This window comes from Erythranthe guttata, chromosome 5 (assembly GCF_056151865.1).
Source record: "Erythranthe guttata isolate IM_541 chromosome 5, IM_541, whole genome shotgun sequence".
Taxonomy (NCBI): Eukaryota; Viridiplantae; Streptophyta; class Magnoliopsida; order Lamiales; family Phrymaceae; genus Erythranthe; species Erythranthe guttata.
The window spans coordinates 2,112,714-2,131,493 of NC_142537.1; the positions used below are offsets into that span (position 1 = coordinate 2,112,714).

At 34.6% G+C, this 18,780-nt stretch overlaps 5 protein-coding genes across 5 annotated transcripts in view; 4 read left to right on the forward strand and 1 right to left on the reverse strand.

Moving 5' to 3' along the window:
* LOC105966063 (fruit protein pKIWI502) overlaps positions 1–18,780 on the forward strand; it is a 44,897-nt gene that overhangs the window by 11,558 nt on the left and 14,559 nt on the right. The window lies entirely within an intron of this gene.
* Positions 185–2,026, reverse strand: LOC105966095 (S-adenosyl-L-methionine-dependent methyltransferases superfamily protein). The gene is made up of 3 exons (XM_088818506.1): positions 1,749–2,026; positions 1,005–1,664; positions 185–687 (listed from the first exon to the last, which is right to left on the reverse strand). The coding sequence occupies exons 1-3, from the start codon at positions 2,019–2,021 to the stop codon at positions 346–348; spliced, it is 1,275 nt and encodes a 424-aa protein (XP_088674632.1). The 5' UTR covers positions 2,022–2,026; the 3' UTR covers positions 185–345.
* Positions 8,187–10,489, forward strand: GLIP6 (GDSL-motif lipase/hydrolase 6). Its single transcript, XM_012990573.2, has 4 exons — positions 8,187–8,516; positions 8,649–8,782; positions 9,497–9,962; positions 10,157–10,489. Exons 1-4 carry the CDS (start codon positions 8,273–8,275, stop codon positions 10,393–10,395), a joined length of 1,083 nt encoding a protein of 360 aa, XP_012846027.2. The 5' UTR covers positions 8,187–8,272; the 3' UTR covers positions 10,396–10,489.
* LOC105965956 (uncharacterized) lies at positions 11,745–12,642 on the forward strand. The gene has a single exon (XM_012990500.2). The coding sequence runs from the start codon at positions 11,925–11,927 to the stop codon at positions 12,435–12,437; it is 513 nt and encodes a 170-aa protein (XP_012845954.2). The 5' UTR covers positions 11,745–11,924; the 3' UTR covers positions 12,438–12,642.
* Positions 13,599–15,375, forward strand: LOC105965957 (uncharacterized). The gene is made up of 2 exons (XM_088818299.1): positions 13,599–13,780; positions 15,045–15,375. Exons 1-2 carry the CDS (start codon positions 13,599–13,601, stop codon positions 15,373–15,375), a joined length of 513 nt encoding a protein of 170 aa, XP_088674425.1.

Sequence of the window (18,780 nt, forward strand, 5' to 3'; positions counted from 1 at the left end):
AGCTTTTGATTTTTTAGGTAAGTTAGATATCCGAAGCAGGTCGGAGAGATTTCTGATAAATTCTTATCAGGTCACGACATTTACCATATAATTTTGTCATTGATGCATCATGTGCTGAAATTGTTATATTCACTCTGAGGGTAGTCTTCAATATGAATACTAAAAGGTATCGTGCACTTCGATATTTTTACTAGTGAATACAAAATAGTGTCATAACTTTATTCTTCTGAAAAACTTCAGCAAACAACATGTGAGTAACGTGGTACAAGTTGGTAACATTACATAATAGCATTTATTGCTACTTATTTGGTTGTATAATCGAAAGTAGATACTCTTGTTACTACATCATTCAGCTTTGCGCTTGAGGATGACAAGTATTATTATTGACTTCTCATTGTCGGGGTCCAAGAAAAGTGGTGAAGCTGCAATTTTCTTTGTGTACCTATCGAACAATTCATCCATGACTTCACTTCCAAAGTGATTTTTCAGCAATCCCTCGCAGGTTGCTCTGAGGTACGTGGCACGTGCATCTGCGCTGCGCAAGGTGCGCTTTCCTGGATTATTTAATATTTCCATTCTTTCAATACTGAAACTGTTACTCCTCTCGATTATGGCCTTTAATTCTTGTGGGATGGTAAAATACAACGGAAAGTTGAATGTGTCTACCTTTTCTTCTCCAATTATTCCCTGCAATAGACGTAGAGTTAAGGACTCCATATCTGTGTTAGTGAATTTAACTCTAGAACTTAATTGCTATAGGTTTCTGCATTGCACAGAAAAGTATACGGTTCTTTCGTATGCAACGAAATTCTTTAAGGTTGCATTTTGATGGGAGGATTTGAAGGAAGGATTTCGAATCCATATAAACAAATCCATTGAGCTTGTTTGGATTGATTCATTTTGACGATAGATTTCGTATCTTTAGCTCAATATCCTTTTGGGATTCATGCTAAAACATAACATAAAATTAAGAAATAGGGTCGAAATAAATGTTGTTCCTTTACCTTCTTGGCCATGTCCACGAGACAAGAGCCTATAAGCTCCAACTCTGATTGGGTAGTGTAGAATGTCTCAGAATGCTCAAAACAAGGGGCTGCAGGAACAAGTAGAGCCATTAGCCCTCCACTCACAAGTTCCTCCGCCCTAGCTTCCAAAAACGAGCCAATATCATTAGCATAGCGATTCGAATAGGCTTCGAAAACTTCCTGTACAGCTCCTGTGTAGTGAACTCTCCCTTTATTCCATGCTGGAGAAGTATCATCGCTCACTGCCTTAGGAACTTCGGAGATCCAGTTGAGTGCGCAAGAGCAGTAGGCGAAATCAAGGGAGGCTTTAGGGAGGAGCCGCCCGTGGAACGAGCCCGCCACTGCGGCGGCGTGGTAGTTTTTTTGTGGTGGGATTGACCGGAACAGTGTGTTGAAATCGTTAAAAACTTGATCGTTGAAGAGCACTTGAAAGTCTGGGATTTGTGAAGTTTCGGATCGAAACTTCTTTTGGACCGATTCGGTGATGATTTGCATGGCTGGGAAGGAGTTGTGTCCTGTTGAGCAGCCGAAATCTGCGATTCGAAAGGGCTTCAGGTGGGTTGAAAAAACATGCCCGACGTCTAGTTTTGTTGCAATCTCTTCTTCAATTATTGGTTTTGCAGCATCCACAACTCCTCTCTGCAAGGAAAAAGAGAGTAAGTTCTTGATTATTAGGTTCTGATTTTTGTATATATATATAGATAGAGAGAGAGGTATACAGACCTGATAGGATGAGTTTTGAGCATAGCTATTAGGGCCTTCTCCACCATTCATGGCGTATAACCCTAATAACGGCATTTCTGTTGTTTTTTCATCGAAATTGAGGTTTGCATGATGATGGATTCTATGCTTTGGATCCAATGGGGAGCTCAATGTCATGCGGATTGAGGTCAGCGGGTATCGGAAGCAATTCACCATGCCGTACATTTGAGCCATGTGTGTGTTGTGTATGTGTGTGTGTGTGTGTTGTTGTGTGTGTGATATGGAGTTACTCATGCATGCACATGTATATATACACATTCATCTTCACCGGCAGCAATGAGGACCTAATATAAAATAATTCCACATAGCTATAGCTGACCACATTCATTATGACTTCTTTTGTGTTGTTTAGGGTTGACAAATTGAACGGGATTTTCGATTCTCACCGCTTAGATTTGAATTTTTCCGAGTCATGGAACAATATTTTTCATTCATTCCGAATCTCGAAATTTCGATGATCCGATTTTTTGAATTCTTTTTGGATCGAAATTGGAACATATATGAGATTTCGATTTTCAATTGTTCTTTGGATGGTAAATTGAAATATATATGAGATTCATATTTTAATTTCCGGACATTCGGATTTTTAGGTTACTAAAACTTGGAATTTTCCGGATTCCGTCGATTCCGACCGAAAAGTTTCCAATTCGGGAACAAGCTTCTTCATTTCCAATTTTTGAAATTTTGATTTTCCAAGTTCTGATTTATGTTCTTAAAATTTCCTTTTGGAAAATAATTGGAATTGGTTTTTCACTTCCGAGAAAAATCAGATTTAGTGCTAATTGTAATCGGATTCACCCGTTTTCCATCCTCTACACTATTTCCCAAGACCAAAATAGTTCTTCTACCTGACTTTGAGTACAATTACACAATAGACCTTGAATATAATATATAGCTGATTCTAGGTTTGAATTATACTCAAGTGGCTGATATTTGACATTAATAAAAGATAATGAGATGTGACAATTTCTTAGGCTGCCTAATGCAATACCCAAACCAATCAAGATGAATGCTCATTTGAAAAGCTGTTAGCCCAATCAAACATCAAATAATTTCACAATTTTATATTAGATTCTGGGCTTAATTAAATAATATGATTAAATAATAAAAGTCATAATTGAAGATCAAGTGGATGATAATGCGTATTGGCATTATGAATTTGACTATATATGTTCATTGCTTACAATAATATCACTGCTTAGGAAATAACAGAAATTATTCCCTTTGGCGTTTGACCACTGTTTAAACATAATTGAGGTGATTCATTATTGAAAGAATTAATAAAGGATAAGCTGTGGATTCAATAATAATAATATAATCTTTTTGGGCCCTTGGACAAATATTTTATAAATCATTTAGTGGCTATTTTCAGGCCCTGACCCAAATGCATACATACAACCTTTTGTAAACAACTCGGAGTGGTGTAATGGTTTAAGTTTGGGTTGGAGGTTGTTAAAAGCTCATTTGATATGCTTTGGGAATTTTACAGAAAGATTAGATAAATAAGTAATCAACAAGACAAGATGCCTCTTATAGATGCACTGGGTAAACCTACATTCTCGTATATAGTTTGCAAATCATATGAGAGATGTAAATCACACTAGGTGATGGGTTGTAGACTTGGTAATGAGCCAAATCTCGTGAATCGAGCTAGGTTAACAAAAGGGTAAGGCCATACTCGGTAGCTCATTTTAGGCGCTTAGGAGAATTCGTGCCCGTTGACTAGAAGATCTCCTAACTTGGAGTACACGATACAGCAAGAGGAAAAAATCTCGATAAGGAAAACTTATCCCGAGAGGGAAGGATAAGAAAAACCTACTATCGATGGACTCTAGAAAACCCTTACTCTATCAATATGTTTAGTAAGGTGAACAAAAGGCAGCCAGAAAAAAATATACACAAAGAGAGCAATATACTTAAAGTTTCTCTTAGCAATTGTCTAAAAATCTTATAATCGCTAGTCTCGAGGATCTTCTCTGGGGGTTCCATATAAGACAGTCATTAACGGAGACTTTACTGAGTATAATCGAACGCGATCACTGGGCAGTTAACCATGTGTGACAAACTCGACATAGAGACTATATTGTCAAGGAAATTCAAACTTGAGTCAATTGAATCGTGTAGGGAATAATTTTGGTTTATTATTACGATTTTTGGTTTTTACTGTGATAACCTCTTACACCAACCGCTAGGCTATCCTTATGTAACAAAATGATATTTCGCAAGTTGTCTTGTAGGCAAAAGCAACTTTACTCTTCTTTTAGAAATTTAAAAATTGACATATACATTTTGTGTTCATACTTTAAAGGGGAAACTACAGATAAATCCCTAATCCAAAACTCAACACACAAATCAGTCCCTAGGTAGTTTCCCCAAGCAATTCAGTCCCTACTCACGCGCCTAACATGCAGTTCAGTCCCTAATAAAATGTGCAAATACTAAAATACCCTTTACTTTATACTAATTTTACATAACTTATTTCCAACCTCCAACGCGCCGTTTGTGTTACACGCTCTTTGCCCGTTACATTTCAAAGAAGGAAGAAACAACGAAGCACGAAGAATCAACAAAACGCAGAAAAATTATACAACGAAAGGAAAAATAAAAATAAACAAACCCATTTCTCAACAATGGTGAAGCAGGGTAAACAACAAGGTTTGATTTTTTTTTTCTTTCATTTTCTTGGAAACAGACCCATTTGGGTGTTGCTTAAGCTTGCAAAAAGGTTTATTTGTTGTAGAATTGCATGATTTTGAACATATCCTCTCATGGGTATTATGCCTCGACTTTATTCGGTGTTTTCCCTAATCATTAAATCGGTTCCAATATCTGTTTTTCTGTTGTTTGGGTTTGCAAAGATCATTTATTTGTTGTCGAATTTCATGATTTTGTAACAGTTTCCTCATGGGTATTATTCTTCGGTGACATTAGCATGTCCCCAAAGGGTTTAACAAGGGTTTCATATAGGATATGGGAAAGAGGCTTATTGTATTTTTCGTACTGGTTCTATAGTATGTGTCATGGACAGTAATGGCCTTAATAATGCATTTAGATGGTATTGACACATGGGTACTCGAAGTACTGTCCCGAAAGCATTTAGATGGTATTGACATATGGTACTAGAAGTATAATGTTTGATGCTCCTGTAGTATAAGTCATATGCCATAATAGTATTACTAGTGCCTTTGAATGGTATTACTAGTGACTTTGGATGGTATTGACATATGGTACTAGAAGTATAATGTTTGATGGTCCTGTAGTATAAGTCATATGCCATAATAGTATTACTAGTGCCTTTGAATGGTATTACTAGTAACTTTGGATGGTATTGACATGTGGAACTTTATAGTACGTTGTATTTGTTATAATTGTAGTTTTATGTGTATGTAATTGCAGGAATTGATGTAAAAGAAGATTGCAGTCAATGATCAAAGCGTACCATATTTTTTGATGAATTGAATTGTACCAATTTCATTGACGCTTTAATGATCAATAAGTACGGGAGATGCATAAATTATGTTTTCGATGGTTATTTTAAGGTAGGTGAGAATTATTGTTGCGTTTGGAATACAAGATCCCATAAATATGTTGAATTTCATACATGATACTCATATACTATACAATATATTCATACAAGTCTACAATGCTCAAGTGTAAAACTAATATTTTCTTCAATTGTTACCATAATCGATATTGATCAACTCCCACATTGTCTCCATTCATTCTTAATAGTCTTAAAATGAAGAGTTGTGTCTTAAAATGCGATCATATGGATGCCTTGGCCCGACAATAATATATAGACTGTAACAATACTATATGAATGGCAAACATATACTTTATCAGTGAACAAATCGTACTATAGTCACGAATCACTTGTACTTCACAAGTGTATTCATTGTACTTACTTGATGAACAAAGCGTACCATATTTTTTGATGAATTGAATTGTACCAATTTCATTGACGCTTTAATGATCAATAAGTACGGGAGATGCATAAATTATGTTTTAGATGGTTATTTTAAGGTAGGTGAGAATTATTGTTGCGTTTGGAATACAAGATCCCATAAATATGTTGAATTTCATACATGATACTCATATACTATACAATATATTCATACAAGTCTACAATGCTCAAGTGTAAAACTAATATTTTCTTCAATTGTTACCATAATCGATATTGATCAACTCCCACATTGTCTCCATTCATTCTTAATAGTCTTAAACTGAAGAGTTGTGTCTTAAAATGCGATCATATGGATGCATTGGCCCGACAATAATAAATAGAGTGTAACAATACTATATGAATGGCAAACATATACTTTATCAGTGAACAAATCGTACTATAGTCACGAATCACTTGTACTTCACAAGTGTATTCATTGTACTTACTTGATGAACAAAGCGTACCATATTTTTTGATGAATTGAATTGTACCAATTTCATTGACGCTTTAATGATCAATAAGTACTGGAGATGCATAAATTATGTTTTAGATGGTTATTTTAAGGTAGGTGAGAATTATTGTTGCGTTTGGAATACAAGATCCCATAAATATGTTGAATTTCATACATGATACTCATATACTATACAATATATTCATACAAGTCTACAATGCTCAAGTGTAAAACTAATATTTTCTTCAATTGTTACCATAATCGATATTGATCAACTCCCACATTGTCTCCATTCATTCTTAATAGTCTTAAACTGAAGAGTTGTGTCTTAAAATGCGATCATATGGATGCATTGGCCCGACAATAATAAATAGAGTGTAACAATACTATATGAATGACAAACATATACTTTATCAGTGAACAAAGCGTACTATAGTCACGAATCACTTGTACTTCACAAGTGTATTCATTGTACTTACTTGATGAACAAAGCGTACCATATTTTTTGATGAATTGCATTGTACCAATTTCATTGACGCTTTAATGATCAATAAGTACTGGAGATGCATAAATTATGTTTTAGATGGTTATTTTAAGGTAGGTGAGAATTATTGTTGCGTTTGGAATACAAGATCCCATAAATATGTTGAATTTCATACATGTCTACAATGCTCAAGTGTAAAACTAATATTTTCTTCAATTGTTACCATAATCGATATTGATCTACTCCCACATTGTCTCCATTCATTCTTAATAGTCTTAAAATGAAGAGTTGTGTCTTAAAATGCGATCATATGGATGCATTGGACCGACAATAATATATAGACTGTAACAATACTATATAAATGGCAAACATATACTTTATCAGTGAACAAATCGTACTATAGTCACGAATCACTTGTACTTCACATGTGTATTCATTGTACTTAGTTGATGAACAAAGCGTACTATATTCACGAATAACCCAAACTTTACCAGCTTATACATTGTACTTATTTGGTGAACAAAGCGTACTATATTCACGAATAACCCGAACTTTACCAGCTTATACATTGTACTTATTTGGTGGACAAAGCGTATTATATTCACGAATAACCCGAACTTTACCAGCTTATACATTGTACTCTTATGTTCACTAATTAAACAACAGTACATAGGTTTTACATAGCATGTAGACTGCAAATATTACTAGATTCAACACTATCAAACTATGAACTACTCCACCTTCAGAATTGCAATTTTCACTTCACTTTCTTGATGGACTTGGTTCATCGACGCACATGTAGCTTCATTTTCTTCACGATTTGAGTTGGAAAAAGTTTGCCCAACTTCAAATGGTTCACACCAATGGGAGTAGCCATGGTGTGGGCAACAGTAAAATAACCTTCCGGGATTCGAAACCATTGTTGGGTGGGTGGGTTTTACAGTGATTTTTTCGTCGGAAAAAGAGGAAACCAGAGGAGAGAAAGAGAGAAGAAATAGAGAAGAAAGAGAGCAGTAGAAACAGAGAAGAAATAGAAGAAAGAAAGAGAAGATGAAGAGAGAGAAAAAAGAAGAGAGAGAAAAGGGTGAGAGTGAAAAAGAAGAGAGAGAATATAATAAAATATATAAAAATTCACATTAGGGACTGAACTGCATGTCAGACGCGTGAATAGGGACTGAATTGCTTGGGGAAACTACCTAGGGACTGATCTGTGTGTTGAGTTTTGAATTAGGGATTTATCTGTAGTTTCCCCTACTTTAAAAAGTAAGAAAATACTAATAATTAATAATAAATAATAAATGGTAAAAAGCAATTAAGAGATAAAAGAGGGGTGTATATAAGAATAAGAAAAGTACAAAAGTTGCTGTTGGGGAAAAGCTGTCCATAATGAATGCTGATGAAAGGGCTGTTTGGCCATGCATGCATTTACATCCTGCGTTTGTTTCATAATTTTGTCTTTCCTTCTCACTTTTTAATTCCTCCACCTTTTCCTTCTTTTAATTCTCCCCACTGTTTTATATATATATATATATATATATACCCATATCAACTTTGTTAGAGAGAGAGAGATCTAGAGAGAGAGAGAGATTGTGGAAAAACATTCTGTAATGGAGAGACGATTTAATTATTTACTGGTTATTTCTCTGCTACTCGGAGTTTCGTTTTCTGCCGTCGCCGCCGGATCGGATGTTCCGGCGATTTTCATATTCGGCGACTCAATTTTCGACGCCGGAAACAACCACTACATCAAAAACTGCACCGCGCAGGCGGATTTCGCACCGTACGGATCCACCTTTTTTAAACGCCCCACCGGAAGATTCACCAACGGCAGAACTGTAGCCGATTTCATCTGTAAGTGCACCTCTCGATCTATTGCACACACACACACACGTGCGGGTGTCTGTGTTTTTTATTTTTATTTTGGGGATAATTAATATGTTGATGAGGGTTTATGGTAATAATTGATACCGATGGCATTGGCAGCTCAATTTTTGAGAATCCCACTGCAAAAACCGTACCTGGAAATTGTGAACGGAGGTAGAAAGAATTATCCGGCGAACGGAATCAACTTCGCCAGCGCCGGCAGTGGGGTTCTACGTGCAACAAATAACGAAACAGTGAGAATTTCTTTTTTGCATCTTTTTTTTTTTTTGTATGAAAATATAAAAGTCGTGTTTACATGAAAAGGTGTCCCGAAACAAGCACGATTTTAGGAGGAAAAAATTCTTTACTGGAAATCTTTTTTATTTTTTATTTTTTTGAATCAATTTAATGGCTTTCTTTCTCTGATCTTTTAATTTATATTTTTGGGAAAATTCTAAAACCATATTAATTATAAAAAAATAATTTTCAATAATATATGAGCCACGAATTCTTTTAAATATTTTCGGGTCATTTTCTTTCATTTAAAAAAAAATTAGTGCTTCATATGCTATTCTTAATTTTTTTTTTTTCAATCTCAATTAATTATGTTATCATATACTAACTTTCAGACGGTAAAATTAAACACAACCAAAAAAAATTAGGTGACAATTGATAAAGTGTAAATATCCCTCTTAGGAAATTGTTCCCATCAAAATCGACCATATAATAAATTGTAACATGATTTAATTTCCATCTATTACAATTTACGCCTCTAGTATAATTTGCTAGCAGATTACTTCGTTAAAAAAAAAAAAAAAAAAAAGTAAGTGGTGGTCCTAGTGGAATCCGAAGTATCAAATAATTAATTTCATTTCTTGAATCTTCACTCTTCACCATGCAATAAGTGCAAACTTTATTTTATACATTTCCAATACAAAATCTCAATCAATCAAATAAATTTCTTGCAGGGAGTAACACCACTCCAAGTCCAGCTGCAACAATTCAAAACCCTAGTTGACCAAAACCACATCAACATAAAAATCCTCCAAAAATCCCTCTTCTTTTTCGAGTCCGGCTCAAACGACATATTCAACTATTTTGCCCCGTTCGACACCCCAACATTAACCCCCGACGCTTACGTACAATCCATGCTCAAAGAAGTCCAACTTTTCATCGACACAATCCACAAGCTTGGGGCCCGCAAGATCGCAGTGTTCGCATTAGGGCCCGTCGGCTGTGTACCGGCCCGTGCACTCTTGCCAGGTGCACCCGTCAATAAATGCTACGGGAAAATGAATAAGATGGTGAAGTATTACAATACGGGGCTCGACAATTTGGTGAAGGGCTTGCCTGTAAGATATCCCGGCGCAGTCGGTGTTTTCGGAGGTGTTTATAAGTTGGTTCATGTTTTTCGCGACGACCCCAAACGATATGGTAATTTCTTTTTGTTATCCCTTTTCTGGTATAAATAATGCATATATATTAAATGGTTTTATCAATTGACATACAGCAGAACATCGATAAATTAATAACCTCGCTTAAATAATAATTTCTCTCAATCACGATTGTATTAATTTATAGATGTTTAATTGTATGTAATTAATTAATCTGTGATTAATTTTAAACAGGATTTAAAAATGTGGATAATGCATGCTGTGGATTAGGAACACTTGGAGGACAATTGCAGTGTGGGAAAGAAGGGTACACAGTGTGCAAAAACCCTAATGAGTATTTATTTTGGGATTTCTTTCACCCATCTGAGCATACATACAAACTCATATCCAAGGCCTTGTGGGCGGGTGACACGACCCGGATCCGACCCTTTAATTTGAAGCAACTTGCCAATATTACCCTCCCCGAGTTTTAAATATCGATTATATATATGTATGTGTTCGGTTTAATTTATATGTATTGAGGTTTGTTTATGGAAAAAATAAAATCGGACTTTTTGGTTTCTGTCAGATTTGTACTACTTGGTTTCAAGCTATGTGGCACATAAACTTCAACTGTTTAACGTTTTCGCGTTTCGGGCACGTGTCGTGTCCGACATTGGAGGACACTTGTTGGACACCTTTATGGATTGTTTTGCAATTTCTAAAAAGTTATAAACATGTCTGAGTAATAAACCCTAATGGACAATTGCAAACTAATAATTGATACTAAAATTTATTCTGAATATATTTGTATGAAAATATATATAAATAAAAACTTATATATATATAATTATATAGTATATTTATAAATATACCCCTATATTTTTTATATTTACACATTTTGCCCAAACTTCCGTGTCCCCGTTTTTGGGGCATGCTATTTTCCGATGTTCGTTTCCCTATCCATGCTACATAGGTTACAAGTGTTACACAAAAATGAGGTTATTAATGTTATGTGGGATATGATTAAGATTTGATTAATGGCACAATTAGGGCTAACTAAGAACAAAATTAGGTGGCCCAAGTTCACTTGGACTTGAAGATTATTATATTGTTTCGTGAGCTCGCACGCAGCCTATCATTACTCATTACAACACGTTTATATTCTCTTCTTCTAATAATGATGGTTTCGTCTTTATGGCACTTATTATCCCTCATTAATTGGCTTGATTAACGCGCCGATAAAATGAGTTATATGTCAAACTCATATCCCATAACTTTTTATTTTTATCCAACGTGAACTAATTTATAGAGATTTAACTATAATTGAATTTGGACTTATTCTGATTCAGATTCACTCATAATTTCAAAAAAATATTATATAAAAAATATATTTTAAATGTACATCAAAATTACCTTTGTACAAGATATATTTTCTGAACTAGTGGTATTGAATTTGTTTCATTTATTTAAAAATTATTATGCCTATGCGATCGATTTTTTTTTTCTTTTTTCTTTCTATTATAATAATATTTTATTTTGTTTAGAAGTATGTAAAATAAGATAGTTGGGCTAGTTCGAAGCTTCCGCAGACTTCGGCCGAACTCAGTCCGCGTCGCCTAGTCAACACCCAAACAGTCCACAACCGTCTGCCCATATATATAATGTCATTTTCCTCTTTTAAAATAATATAATATAATATAATTAATAAACTTCTCCCTTTTGAATAAAAGAAAAATACATAAATAAATAAATAAATTCTGAATTAACGTGTGAATGTGGGGCACGCTTTTGAATGTTCCTCTCACTCCTCAATTTATTTATTTTATTAATTAAAAAAAGAACAATTTAATCACCAGAAACAAACCAGAAGCGTGACTAGATAAACACACGCAAAAACTCTCTCTCTCTCTCTCTCCTCTTTCTCTCTCATCAACACTCAACAGTCGTGTTGTATATAAAGTCTGTAAACCAACTGAGAGAAACCCCAAAAACCTTCTTCACAACATTTTTTCAACATCAAATGGGAAATTACATCTCCTGCGCTTTCGTAGCTCCGAAGCTGAGGAATCATAGATCCGCTAGGGTTCTACTCCCCGGCGGCGAAATTCGACAGTTCCGGCAGCCGGTCAAGGCGGCGGAGCTCATGCTCGATTCACCCAGCTACTTCGTCGCCAACTCCAAATCGTTAATCATCGGCCGCCGATTTTCGCCGCTGTCGGCGGACGACGACTTGGAGTTTGGAAACCTCTACGTTATGCTTCCGATGAGGAGAGTCAATTCCGTCGTCACCGCCGCTGACGTCGCCGTTTTCCTGATGTCTGCCAATTCCGCGCCGAAGCGGTTATCAGGCGGCGGCGGCGGAAGCTCCGTCCGAGTGTCTCCGGAGGCGGCGGCTGACAATTCGAGTGAGAATGGACGGCCGAGATTGAGTTTGGAGGATATGGCGCCGGAGTATCAGTTTAGACTGGCCGTGTGCAGGTCGAAGCGGCCGGGGTTGGACACAATTATGGAAGAGCCAATTTTTTCTAGGTGAAAATTAAAAAAAATTAGTTAAAAAAAATAGCTTTTGTTTATAGGTTAGGACGGTAATTTTTTCCATGTATATTTTTTTTTTTTTTTTTGTGTGTGAAATTTAATTTTGTTAATTAGGTGGTTGATTTGTTGGTTAGTCATACACTGTGGATGATATACATACAAATTAAGTTTGAAGATATGTTATACTATATTGATGACAATAATTGGTATAGCGTGATTTTTATTTTATTTATAATTAAATAATAATTACGAAATTTGGTAATTTCCTAGTGGTTGCCTTTTGAATGGGATTGCTACTTTTGAATTTGACCATGCCAACAAGATTGAATCTATCAGCATTTCATTTTTAATCGGAAAATGACATACACTGTAAATAAAAGGGAAAAATGATCTACAAATTACAATATTAATGAATATTAAAAGTTTATTTAAAATAATAAGAATGAATTTAAATATGGATCTTATGTTAAAAGGCCTGGTTGAGCTGAGTTGGTAACTCGGTTTATGCCCATTTGTAATGAAAATTATACATGGCCCAATAACCAAATAGACACGTATTGGGCTTAAGATATATGAATAAATAAATATAGCCCAAATTGAAAACTAAAGACAAAATATTATTATACATTTAATATTATAGGTTAACTAAGTATTAATTTTTGTTTGATTTTTATTTTTTACCGATCAGAAAAAAAGCTGATTTTGTGACTACTTTTTTCATTTGCGCTCTTAGATTTTTTCTGGAACGAAATTGAAATTAGATTTTCACTGATTTTTATTTTATTTTATTTAAAAAGTGTTAATTGGAGAAAAAAAATTAATTTAATTAATCCAATTGGTAAAAAGGAAATGAGGGAATTTGCTAATTGGACCAAAAAGCATCGTAATTCATGAACTGCAATCTTTTCTTGGGACTTTTGATATTCATTCTTGGGAAATGATACTAACTAATGAGATTAAGATGTTAATCTCTTTGTATTACGTGAGAGCATTTAAGTTAATTAAATCAAAGAGACACACACACACCCAATTTACATCTATATATACATCACAACCGATCGCCTTTTTATATATACAGTTTGTATTAGCTAGTTTCTTATACTCTAATAATATAATATTACTTTCATATTTGCTAATTAAAAAATATCAAGAAATGAACATGTCTGGAAAAGGTGGCAACGGTGGTGGATCAGTTGGTGGGGGAAAAGGCGGTGGCGGTGGCGGCAATGGTGGTGGTGGAGCCTCTCAAGGCGGCGGCGGCAGTGGTGGAATGATGAAAGCTCCGGGAGGAGGTGGGACGACCTACATATCTAGGCCTGGCTTTGAGAGTAATCCACAGGGATATTTTTCTGGACAGCGTGGCAATGATCAAAAGGGGAAGTGATTTTGATTTAATTAGTTTAATTAAATAATATAATGGGAGTGCTACCCCTAATTGTGTAGTCAATGATAATATATTATCATGAATAAAATAGTTTAATTATTGCTTGACCAAATTGAAAGTGAATTAAATTATATATGTAACTGCTGTTTTGAAGATATTTTTTAGCAAATTTTAGATTGAGAGCATCTCCAACCTTGTAGGTTTTGGAGAGGCAAAACTAAATTATAAATATTTTACCATCTTAAACCGAGAAAACTTGATCCGAGCTATAATTTAGCCGATTGCTAAATTCAATGACCTAATTGGTATATATATCAGTTAATTATTCACATATGGTATCCAATATAATATTAAAATAATGCAGCCCCCACCCCACATTTTTACTATTCACGTGTAGTCATCTTTTTTTTTCTAAGCCAAATTTCTATTCAGTGACATTTTTTAAGTTTATTTAATTCTTTTTTTTCGTTTATCTAATTATTATTATTATTATTATTATTATTATTATTATTATTATTATTATTATTATTATTATTATTATTATTATTAATTTATGTAAATTTTATTATATAGATTTATCGAAAGAATACCTACTATTTTGCATATTATATATAAGATATCAAATATATTAATTGTAAATATCTATTATAATCAAATAGTAAAAAGTAATAAAATGTAATAAAATGCTAAGATATAGATGATATGGTTGGAACAGGATAGTAAAAACTAAAAACTGAGCTGCTATTACATTGTTCATCGGCTATTATAGATATAGATTTCCAATTTTTAGCATCTAAATTTGGAGATGACATGACAATGTTAGACCATTTGTTTAATGTTTAATAGTAAAACGCAGCGTTTCTTCTAATATTAAATTGAACGTCATCTTATTTTGTTTATTAAAAAAAACATATAATATAATTAATAAGTGAAAATTGGAATGGATGAGTAATTGAGTATTATATTATTACCCGCGGATTTTATATAGAAATTCAATCTAGTTTATTGTACATAACGAAGCCAAGTTGTGTCACGTAATGGAGGGGTACAACTCAACAATGCATGCATGCATGCACGTACATAGTTGTCCAAAGCCCATGCACAAAGGCTCGTAGTTCAATTAATTCTTAGTTCTTATCCAATAACCCTATGTATATATAAGTGTGTGTGTGTGTGCATTTCTTTTCTATAGATATCGCAGATTATATACTATAAAATGACAGGAAAAGGTGGTGGTAGTGGCGGAAAAGGTGGTGGTGGCGGTGGAGGAAAAGGTGGTGGTGGCGGTGGAGGAAAAGGAGGTGGCAGCGCTAGTGGCGGAGGAGGAAAAGGTGGCAGTGGTAGTGGTGGTGGAGGAGGAAAAGGAGGTGGCGGCGGCGGTAAAAGTGGTGGATCGGCCGGAAAGGGAAGTGGTGGCGGCGGTGGCTGCGGACCAGGGATGATGACGGCGCCGGGAGGAGGAGGAGAGTGTATATCGAGGGGTGGTTTTGAAAGCAACCCTCAGGGTTATTTCGCCGGACTTCATGCTGGAGACCAGGCTTCCAAACAGTAGTTATATCAATTATATAAGTGGAATATATATATATATATATATATATATATATATATATATATATTTGTAATTAAAACCTATATATGTTTGTATATATTGCGAGTATTTGCTTAATTTTGTAGACAGTCGAATCTGTAACCATGTAATACTATTTTCTTGAATAATAAAAGTTTGTAAATTTCCTGTTTGATTGCTTAGTTTAATTTAAACTTTTTTCAGTTTGATGAATCAAATATGAAATTTTATTTAAATGAAATAATTGGGGGGGTGATATTTTTTTAATGGGGAAATATAATCTTACATATGAAAGTAATAAAAGCTACGGCAACGTAATAAATTTTAATGACCTGTTTGTAAATTTTATTTTATTTTTTTGATCTTCAATTATTTAAATATAGCTCTATTTTTTCGTCTATTATTATCTTTGTTTTATAATTCATTTTAATTAATATTTTTGTTTTTCTCCAATATTTCAGCTATTATCTCCTATTTTTTTCGTCTTTGACTCTTTTCTCTAGTTAATTATCCATACGCTAGGGCAATCCTAGGGTATTGTATTTTTGCAATATTAATTTAATCATTTTTCATTTTTAATTTACATTCTACCTTATCTTATCTTTTTCATTTATTTCTCATTTCTGTTCACGCTTTTATTTTGAACTTTTTATAATATCTTAGTAATTATTATTTTTTATATTTTTTTTTCTCAACTAATTTTCTAGTTTTGACTTTTAAAATGTTATGTGGAAAAAAAAAAAAAAAAAAAAAAACTAGTAGATAAAACAAAAATAATTCCAGAAGATAACTAAGAAACCTGCAGGAAAATTGATAAAATTTTTCTAGATGATACACCAGAGAATGCCACGTGTCCACAGTAAAACGACGTGGCTTTCGATTATAAGCTATGCTGCACGGACACTTCTAGAAGGTGAAGAGTCCCCGTATCCGATACCTGGACACTCGGACACTTCCGGACATTTCTCGGACACCCGTGTCGGGCCGTGTCGTAATTTCGCTAAAAGTAGGACACCCGTATCGGGCAGTGTCCACAATTTTAAGAAAGTTAGGACACTTTTCTTACGTTGTAAGAGAGAGCCCTGATTAAAAAAAATGCGCATTTTCTTTTCTCTGTAATACACATTTCCTCTGTTTTCTTTGTGAGTCCACCCAAAACTCCAAAAGTCTAGCATGCGACGGCAATCAAGAACACGAGCAACAAGGGCGAGTGGTTCTCTTATGCGATGACGACTTATACATATTTTTTACAATTTATAAATGTACCCCTATATTTTTATTATTTATAAATACACCCCTATATTTTTTATATTTACGCGTATCCCCCACGTGTCCGTATCCTAATTTTTTAGAAATGCCGTATCACTGTGTCCGTATCCGCGTATCGCCGTGTCCACGTATCCGTGTCCGTGCACCATAGATTATAAGTCATGTGAAAAATGAAACTATGATCTCATGCTACCAAGTTAAACAGTCTATATTAATTTGAATCCCTGTATGTTTATTTATTAATTAATTATAAAATAACAAAAAAAGACACGTGTAGAAATAAAATGATGAAAGATATCTACAACAATATTATTCATTTAATTTTAAATCAACGGTGAAAAATGAAGGCAACAAGAAAAATACAAACAGAGCCACAAAGGAAAACAAGTCCAACTGTGGTGGCAACTACACAAGCAAGCTGAATAATTGATGACATCACAGCCATCTTATTTTTCTCCTGTACGACGTCGTACGGGGACCTCATGTAATTCCATCCATGATTGTGACACGTGTCCACCCTCTCCTTCTTCCTCACTTGTTCCATTCTGCACCTTAGAACACTCATATTTGCGTCCACTGTGTGTGAATAATTTCCTATATCATTAAATTAACAATTTGCATAAATTTTATAAATAATTAGGTAATTATATCTTATAATATTATCTCCCTTTTTTTCATATATTTTATCTCATATTCAACATTTAATGTTTAATTTGTCACATAATTAAAAATTAGGTACATACCAATCTATTAATTATCTAAAAAAAGAAACCCTTATAATATATTATTAAATTCTAGAAGGGGAATTAATTTTTTTTTTTGGTTAGTCGAATTAATACAAAAGTGAATAATTAAATTGAATAAATAATTAAAAAAAAAAAAGTAGTACCTTCATCTCTAAAGCTTTGGGATCTGGCTTGTGCAGCAGGGAGTTGTACCTTAACCCTAGAGAAACATGGATTTGTTGTCCTGCAAATTGAAAACGCACTCGAAGCACCCATAGTAGATAATCCGTTCATATATGCTTTTGCTTAAAAGCCCTTTAGTTTTGAAAATATAACAACCTAGTCCTCTCAATATTGCTTATTTGCTTTTTTTTTTTTAACTCTCGGTGAATTTCTTCCACTCTTGCTTGTTTCACAATATGCGTATACATATTACGTTTGATATTTATAGTTGCTCTACAAAGAACAGTTACTCTAGAAAGAAAACATATATATATATATATATATTAAGTACATATATATGGGGATCGTCCCCTTTTTTTTTACTCATTTTCTTTCTCTTTTTTTTTTGGCCCATTTAGTGCTTAAACGCCGCCGTTTCATTCCATCGGGTCCAATTAGCTTTGCAGATTCTTTTTTTTTCCCTTTATTTCTCAAGCTGCTCGACCATGACATGGCTGCTTGCTTTTGCCTTTTCCTTTAATCCGTTTCTTGTGGAACGACGCCGTTTCGACGCTTAGGGATTGGCCAACAATTGTTGACCTCCGCCGCTGTCCGCCGCGCTTCATTCAAGAACCTCCACCGCCTCTTTTACTATTATAGTAAGGTTCAAGTCCCGACACCAGGCAAGCCTATCTGATGTTTTCCTCAGCCTATTTCTTCCTCTTGTCTGCTTCACGTTTTCTTCGTCCTACGTGTTGCGTCTCCGTCTGTCCTCATCACCCCTACCCGCCCCCTTCGTTTTTTCTGAATCAGACCACAGATAAATCAATCTCAATTTCCTAAAACCCCTACTGCTCACATACCATCCCGACGCCCGCCGACCAACCTTGGCCAGCCGGTTGCCACGGCGACAGATAGCAGATGTTTGCGATTGGTCAACGTTTACAGTGTTTCGTTGCTGTTTTTTCAGGGAGAACTTCCAAAAAAATCTACGCCTTTATTGGGGATGTAGGAGGTATTCTACTAAATTCAGGTTGATTGTTATTTGAATTGGGTTACAAGCGAGCTTTGTACACACCCTCTGAGACAGTCGGTTTTCCTGTTCTCTCAACTTTCACCCTATCGGTTACTTCTCTTCGATCATTTCTTAATATCTTTCGCTTGATTTATTTATTTAATTTTTTTTTTTTAATTTACAACCTGAATTTACACATTTATCTATTCTTGGGCTTGC

Coding starts and splice junctions, on each gene's coding strand:
- LOC105965957 (XM_088818299.1), top strand. CDS start 13,599: ATGTCTGGAAAAGGTGGCAACGGTGGTGGATCAGTTGGTGGGGGAAAA. Junction 13,781..15,044: donor TTTGAGAGTAATCCACAGGG/ATATTTTTCTGG, acceptor CTATAAAATGAC/AGGAAAAGGTGGTGGTAGTG.
- LOC105965956 (XM_012990500.2), top strand. CDS start 11,925: ATGGGAAATTACATCTCCTGCGCTTTCGTAGCTCCGAAGCTGAGGAAT.
- LOC105966095 (XM_088818506.1), bottom strand. CDS start 2,021: ATGAGTAACTCCATATCACACACACAACAACACACACACACACACATA. Junction 1,665..1,748: donor CTCAAAACTCATCCTATCAG/GTCTGTATACCT, acceptor TTTTCCTTGCAG/AGAGGAGTTGTGGATGCTGC. Junction 688..1,004: donor TCGTGGACATGGCCAAGAAG/GTAAAGGAACAA, acceptor CGTCTATTGCAG/GGAATAATTGGAGAAGAAAA.
- GLIP6 (XM_012990573.2), top strand. CDS start 8,273: ATGGAGAGACGATTTAATTATTTACTGGTTATTTCTCTGCTACTCGGA. Junction 8,783..9,496: donor GTGCAACAAATAACGAAACA/GTGAGAATTTCT, acceptor AATTTCTTGCAG/GGAGTAACACCACTCCAAGT. Junction 9,963..10,156: donor CGACGACCCCAAACGATATG/GTAATTTCTTTT, acceptor AATTTTAAACAG/GATTTAAAAATGTGGATAAT.